Source organism: Centruroides sculpturatus, unplaced genomic scaffold (assembly GCF_000671375.1).
Source record: "Centruroides sculpturatus isolate CEXI.00-Female unplaced genomic scaffold, Cexi_2.0 scaffold56, whole genome shotgun sequence".
NCBI lineage: Eukaryota > Metazoa > Arthropoda > Arachnida > Scorpiones > Buthidae > Centruroides > Centruroides sculpturatus.
Window position 1 is genome coordinate 758,808 of NW_019384586.1, and position 8,415 is coordinate 767,222.

An 8,415-nucleotide genomic window follows, 5' to 3' on the forward strand; every position below is an offset into this window, starting at 1 on the left:
GATAGCCAGAGAGCACGGGATACGATTGGCATACAGAAGATGCCCCACAATTTTCCGTATCCTACGGAACAATAAGGACCCTCCCGATCACACCAGACTCCCCGGTATATACTCTATCCCGCTCCATGACAATAGACAAAACGCGGAGCTACTGTACATCGGCTCAACCAAACGCTCCTTAAACACCCGCCTACGTGAACACCAAGCAGATATCTGGCACGGGAGGCTGACCACAGCCCTGGCCACTTATGCATCTGACCCCGAAATCAAAGTACACTTCGAGAAGGCTACCATTATTGTCAACACGCCCCACCAGCAGCAACTCAGATGGCTGGAAGCCGCGGCTATCCACAACGCCGACCGGCTAACCACCTGCATTAACCGGAAAGAGGAACTAACCTTGTCTCTGGCCTGGCAATCACTATTGGACGCCAACCCACCGCTTCCTCCCCCCGCCGCACGACCGCACACACCGGAAGCGACCCACTCCCTCGAAACTGACACCCGATCCTAGAGAAGAATAATATACACTCTGTCCGGGGAATTCTTTCAGTTGACCTGAAGAAGAGTGAACAGAACGCTCGAAAACGTTTGTCAAGCGATATTTAACGTATACGCATAGAGCACCGGTCACAGGTTCCGATAGTGTGACGTCATTTTCATCCCAGTACTGTGAATAGAATAGTTCCTGCAAATTAAATATATACAAGAATTAACATTATACAGCTGAAAAAGTGTGCAAGGCTGTTTGAAAGTCAAGATTAAAGTCAATTTTAAAGGCAAGATGTCAGTTTTCTCTCTCTATGGTAAAATGAAGTTAAACTGTGTGAAAACATATGTGAGATTATTCAAGTCTGTGCTACTGAGTGTAGTAGTATATCTTTACCTATTAGTATGGGGCCTATGCAGAATTTTGATAAATTAATTGGAAATCACTTATGATATTATAAATCAATTTCTGGATCATATAATTTGGATGGATGAGTTAGGACAAGCTCTATTTCAGCTACAATTGATTATACAAGTTCTAGTGTTTTGGGGCAAGTTATTTTCCAAAAGATGATTGTCATGTTCAAATTTACAAAAAAAAATGTTAAAAATATTTAAAACAAAAATGGAAGAAATGTGGCCTGGAAAAATTAAACATATTTTGGATTATGCAGGATTTTGGTTGCTCTATTTCCTCCCAAAATTTATTAGTGTTAAAGGAGAACCAAAGAAATATTCCACAGGTTATTACAGATATGTGGAATGTAAAAAATAATGTAAAATTTAACCAAAAGGAAGATTATGTATGAAAAGATTTTTAGAGTCTTGGATATTATATACAGGTTCCATAATAATCTGTAATTATTATGTAATAAATGTTACACTAAGATATTTAAATGTCAGTGTTCTCCTATTTGTAAAGAATGGGGAGACTTGGTTATTCATTTGTTCAAATCCTGTATAAATTTGTCACCTCTACAACAAGAATGTTTGGTGAAAATTTTGATAGTAACACAATCTTTGGTTGTAATTATTCTATTAACATACTAAGAAAAATTTTTCTTCTTTGAATGTGCAATTAGAACACTGTAATGTATTTATTTACTTAACTCCCTAATGTGAAAATTTGGCTAAGTCAAATATTTCTTTTACAATATTGATAATTTTTTTTATTATTAACCAGTTAAAATAAAAAATATATGCAATTTTTCTGAACGGTCAATGAACTGTTGATTAATTGTGAAAAACATAATTTTTTCTTCACTAAAGACTTACAACTAAATACCCAAACTGCCAAAAAACTTATAACCAGAACCTTTTATTTACGATGAATCTTAAATGGTTCTGGTGCAGTTAAAAGTTTTCAATTTGGAATATCCAAACTGAACAATTGAACAAACATCTATTAACTATACATATTTTAATTTATTGTTAATAGATGTTTGTTCAATTATTTCTGTAGCTATCTAATCAGCTTATCAGTTATTCTACTAACAAAACATATGAAAATTTTGTATGTTACATATGTACTCACTGCTAAGAACAGGCCTCTTTAATATAGTAGATGACCATGTTATAGAACTAGTACTATTTTAAAGAGTGCTATATCAAAATTTAACAGTACAGTGAAAAAAATTTCAACTAGTACTCATACAAAATTCTAATTTTGTCATTTAGAGGTATATGTTTTCTTTTTCAACTTCTAGGCTTAGGTTTAAACTTGCATAAAACCACCTGATAACGCATGTCTCAATAATGTGATTTCCTATAACATGGAATGTATCCTCCACGTCATACAAGACTCCACCGTATTTTAATATTCTTCTATAAATTGTTAAAATAATACATAATAGAAATAAACAAAATATTCTAATAATAAGTTTAACTTATCTGAATAATTATTACTAAAAATATTTTTAACTTAAATATATGAAAATTTGTTTATCATTCATTTTTTTCTGAAATAAAATCACTAATATATTTCTTATTTTAAAGCAAATACAACCCCAAACAAAAGTATGCAATATTATGTAATTATTTCCAAACATTTTTTACAGGTGTTAATGAGATGTGTTAGTGTATCAGACATGATAGTAAAGAGGAGACTTATATATATACTTATACAGTAGAACCTCGAAAACTCGGCCTAATGTGGACCGAAGGGTGGCCGAGTTTGTGAAAATGCCGGGTTATCGGGAATGGGGTTAAAAAAAAATAAGTACGAGTGTTTCCTCAGAAAATACTGTACTGTACTTGTATGTATTGTTTACTTGAGAATATAACAGAGAATAAACTGCCCAAATACCCTTAAACAAAGGAAAAGTACGTCCTTTATGAAGGCATAGAGCCTTTACTACATGAAAATGAAAATTAATGAATACACTGTGTACAGTAATTTACCTGATAAGACAGACCTCAGAAAAATACTTTATGAGAGCTTTTATACTTTTATAAAGCTGTCTATAATGAAAATTAATTAACTAAGGATTTTTTTGCCCTGCCAGGGTGTGGCCGAGTTATCCGGAGTGCCGGGTTATCGAGAGCCGAGTTTTCGAGGTTCTACTGTACTTTATTTATCCTGATACCACCAGAGCATAATTGGGTTAAGAACAGTACTACACAAATGAACAGACATACATACATAAATAATTTCAGACAGATAAGAAATATGACACTAGTGAAAATGGTGTGAACAGATGAAGGAGGTGACAGATACAAAAACCAACTAACATGATAACTAGCTTAAGAGTAGAATTAAGTATTACAGGCTGTCCAACAATTTTCAGTTTCCCCGAGATTTCCAGGTTTTCCAGGATAAAAACCAGCATTTTTTCCCTGACTGATTGTAAACAACTCACTGCAGAAATTAAAAACAGTTTTCAATTTATTTGATGTTACTAAATAAACTAACAGTTGTAAGGCTGTTCAATTCCTTTTATTGAGCTGCAATTTGGAAAACTGTAGACCTGTAAATTTCCACTGTCATCTGTTCTTGAGATTAAAGAAGAATGGACAGACAGACAGTTAGATAGATCAAAGACGAGACCAGATATAGAAAGCTTAAATGATCATGCTTGTTGTGTGACATGATGACACGCACATTCAAATCGCTTCTGTCATTACCTTTTCCATTATACACTTTACAACAATAATATTTTTTTTTGTTTTCCAGGTTTAATACCAAATTCCCTGAGATTTCCATGATTTTTTCCTAATATAATGAATACCGAATAACTTGACATTTCCTGGTTTCCAGGTTCATTGGACATCCTGTTAATTACAACATGTATGAAAAAAGTTAAAAAATAATACAACTTAAACTATAGATAAAGAGAGAGAATGATATGTGCACAGAGATATGATGCAGCAAATGATACAGACAAACAAGGGCAGTGAGCAAATGATGATATTGCAATTATGACAGACATGATTTGCTTAATGTATGGCTGAACGCATGTGTTATTTACAAATGAAGTTTTTGAACACCTTGTAGGTGTCACAATCATTAAGATGATGATGATCACATGGCCAGTTGATATCCCTCTGGCCAAGAGTAAGCTCATGCCTAATATCCTCAGTCATTGAACACTTGTATACTTAGTGCTCAACTCTGTCATGGCAAGTACAAATGATACAGATGTCCATTGATGATTTGCCAACTCTGCAGGTAATCATCAAAACTCCCATACTCAGTGAAAAAGCTAGCAGAAAGAGGTTAGCACTAAAACTAAAGATTAACAAAGCCCTATACGACAAAAAACAAAAAGAAAGATGGTTTGAAATGGGCCAAAATAAAGATGTACACACCATTCAGAATGACCTGCCAACAGTCCAGATACATCTCCAATTCAAAATGTTTAAAATATTCTGAGAAAAATGATATCTAAAAATGGAGCTACAACTATAGAATAATTAAAGAAGACAGTCAAAGAATCATGGTCAGAGCTTGATTCAGAACTATGTAAAAAACTTGTTTCTACAATACCACAAAGAATTACAGCTGTAATAAGAGCAAACAGTGGCCCTACAAAATATTAATCATTGGTATTCCATACTTTTGTTTAATGTTTTTCATGGTTTCATACTTTCATCTCTTACTTTGTTTAAAATGCTGTAACTTTGTAATTTATACATATATCTTTACATTTGGTATGTATATACTTTAATATGTCATTACATTTGCAATTGTTAAAAGTTCAATAATATTTTTGTGAATTTGATTATTTTGAGATCAAAATAATTTACATTTACAAAATATTCCATACTTTTGTTCAGGGGTTGTATAGTATATACTTATGTATTTAGGATTAATGTGGGTAAGTATGAGACACTTTTGAAAAGTTTTGTAACAGCATTTGTTAGGATCAGTATTTTATGAAGAGAAATACATGACAAGGTCTACAGATGTTAAAATTTAATTGAGTATTCATTTTTTCTATATAAGAAATGTTGAGCAAAAAATTTTTTTCCTGTCTCATATTTTACTTTCAAAAGCTAAAATATGACACACTGGGAAGTGAAAAATGAGAGACCCATTATATCACCATAAGGACTTGCCTATGCCAACAGGGAGGTTAATAATTAGGTACTATAGGTTAAATTCAAGTCATTTTTGTATAAAACATTGCTCCATGATATTTAGTTCCCAAGATATATAATTTTTAAAAATGATTTTTGTACAGCTTATTTTCTTGACATTTTCACATGAAATTTTTAAATTGAAGTAAGTAGATAAGATTAAATATTTAAAATTGAAAATTACTCTGTAGTTATGTACAATATAAAAATGTAAAATAAAACAAAATTTTAAAGACACAGGCCTAGGCCTAAGTGATTTTATTAACCTTTTTGAACAAAGTATATTACGATACCAACTATTTTATATTACTAATAGTAAATACATATGTAAAAAATTAAATATTTAAAGAATAAAAAGATAACTAAACTGGGCTAATAATTCAGTAGGCTATAGGAAAGAAGAAAAGGAAACATACAGTATAATGCAAATTAGGAAATACACTTTTTTCACAAATATTTCAGATGCATTGTATCCTCCTTCAGCAGAAGACAAACTACTTCCCTTTCTCCTCATCTAAAATGAATTATTAATTGTAAACACACAAAGCTTTATTCAATGGCCTGTTAAAAATAATGGCCTATTATAAGAGATATTAGCATAGACAAAGTAATAAGCCTACCACTAAAGAAAATTTACATAAATAGCCTAGTCTAAATAAAATAGGCCTACACTAAAATAAAACATTTTAGGAACAATTGATTATTTATTTAATTAGCATGGAATAAAAATAATGAAGAAAATAACACTATAGCCCTGTTGTTTTCTATGTATTAACATTAAGGTTAAATTAGATGTAGACCTATTACCTTTCAAAAATATTAACAGGCTTAACTTAAATAAAAAAAAGTTTCATGGAAATTAATGACTGGCAAATAAAATCTGGTGTCTCATTTTTTATTTATGGTATGTCTCATTTTCTATCTCATTTTGAAATGCACAAAACTCAGACAAAAACTGATATATACAATAAAAACAACTACATTTAATATACTGCATACAAATTTCTAATTGAATATCCATGTCTTTTGCAGACATATACAGAGCAAAATTTAGTTGAACTGACAGAAAGGTTTTTGCACCTATTTTTGTAGTGTTTCTTAAAAATTAGAGAGACTCAATGAAACCATAGTCATTTTCATTCAGAAAAGTTATATGTTAAAAAGCACTAAATAAATTTAATATTGCATTTGTACAGGACAGATCGAACATAGATTAAGTCAAATTTCACAACTGTATCATATTTTCCAATTTTTCAGACTGTCTCATATTTACCCACATTGACTCTATACTTTATTCAACATACCTATAAAAGTTCCAACAAAAAAATGAAATAATGGTACGTCTATGACAGGTGAAGTAATGTTGATAAACCAATTAGGAAGAAATGGTGTTATACGAAGAAAGATAATATAATTTAGAAGATGAGATCGATGTTTATTTACCTGAAATTAAAAATTAAATTAAAAAATATATATTTCTTTAAAACATTTTAATTTTTTCATTACAAAATTCTCGATAGAAATAAAGAGTTTATATATATATATATATATATAAACTTTTTGACTCACAATATACTATATTTAGTACACAACTTTGAGTCACTATATAATAAATTGGTTTGGACAGAACATCTATTTTGTCACCATGTATTATTTATATTAGTACACTTCCCTTATTGGCCCAACCATGTTGACATCTTGTATTGACAGTGCTGTTCAATGATGTTCCTAAAAGATGGCAGAATTTGCCAAAACTTAGGAAATCAAATAATTTTTCTATTTTTGTTGTTAAGAACTTATATCAGCAACTTTAACTGATATGATTTGGTTGTACAGAAATTATATTTATTTAGGCAGTTGTTAATACAATAATAGTAGCTAATGTTCACTTAACATATTTTTCCAAATATTGGTATACATTTTTTAGTACTTCTTGATTCAACATTTTTATCCATTAGGCTTAGGACTTTCTTACAATTTGTTTTGTAAGAAAGTGGATATCATTTTCATTATAGAAACATTTATTCCCTTCTTTTAACAGATAGTTCCAGAGAAAGTGTAATTAGGAATGATAGTTCATTAGATGAGGATGCTTTACCTACTAGTACAACAAACAGTACAAAAAACAGCCAAGACTGATTATGAGTGGAAAAGGAAAACTTTTAGACAATAGGAAAGACAAGGGAAGGAAACCAGAATTATTACAGGTTTTCAAGAACTACCTACTCCCTTTTCACTGCTCTGGGGCTATCCATAAATTACATCTGCATTTTTCTTGACATTTTTATTCCCCTCCCCCACTGTCCCAGTTTCTGTAATCCCCTCCCCTCTTCAGACATCCAATAAAACTCAATCCCCCACTCAAAACCTTTATCACTACATGAATAATAAAATGCATAAACTGTATAAAATTTAATGAAATAAAACGAACATCCATTGAAGTTCAACACCCCTTGTCTGACATCACAATCTCCACCCTCGCTTCCACTGTGGATGTCATTTATGAACAGCCTCTTTGTTCTTGCTACAATATTTTTTGGACTGACTGCAAACAAAACAAACAAGTATGCAATGCAGACAAATGGTTTGGAATTGAACACTTCTGAACATGAAATAAGGAAACTCATTGCCTCCATATTATAATGGGAACCCTACAGTTTCCAAAATACCAAAATGTATTGGCAAAAGAGCACCATAATATCCAGAATTATGGCTAGCATTCCTTTCAATAGATTATCCAAGTTATGAACCAATTTTCATCTTGTTAACAATGTTACAGAATATAACTCTGAAAATAACAGATTTTGGATATTTAAGCCAATCATGGATTGCTTTTTTCAGGTGCAGATCATTTGATTTAGAAGTGTCTTTGTATTGACAAACAAATTATACCATATTTCCAGGCTATTATGAGATCTTATTAATTACAATTTAACTTAATAAAAGTTTGGGGGCACCATCTGTACGAGATTTTGTCATAAAAAACTTTATATATTTTTTAATTGCTATAAAATGCAAATTGCTTAATTTTGAGGATAGTGATGAGTTTTATATATATGTTACAGTCAAAACGCGTTTTAAGTTAGAACGTGTTTTAACTAGTTGAAACTAGTTTATACTAAATGTCTTTGTTAAAACCCGTTTTGTCTAGCTGAAACTAGTTTATACTGAATGTCTTTGTTAAAACCCGTTTTGTCTAGCTGAAACTAGTTTATACTAAATGTCTTTGTTAAAACCCGTTTTGTCTAGTTGAAACTAGTTTATACTAAATGTCTTTGTTAAAACCCGTTTTGTCTAGCTGAAACTAGTTTATACTGAATGTCTTTGTTAAAACCCGTTTTGTCTAGC

The 8,415-nt window shown here is 31.2% G+C and overlaps 1 protein-coding gene across 1 annotated transcript in view; it reads right to left on the reverse strand.

Moving 5' to 3' along the window:
* LOC111624600 (transmembrane protein 41B-like) overlaps positions 1-8,415 on the reverse strand; it is a 47,924-nt gene that overhangs the window by 17,672 nt on the left and 21,837 nt on the right. The window contains exon 5 of the mRNA XM_023367492.1: positions 6,372-6,516. Within this exon, the coding sequence (XP_023223260.1) occupies positions 6,372-6,516 (145 nt within the window). The remainder of the gene's footprint in view (positions 1-6,371; positions 6,517-8,415) is intronic.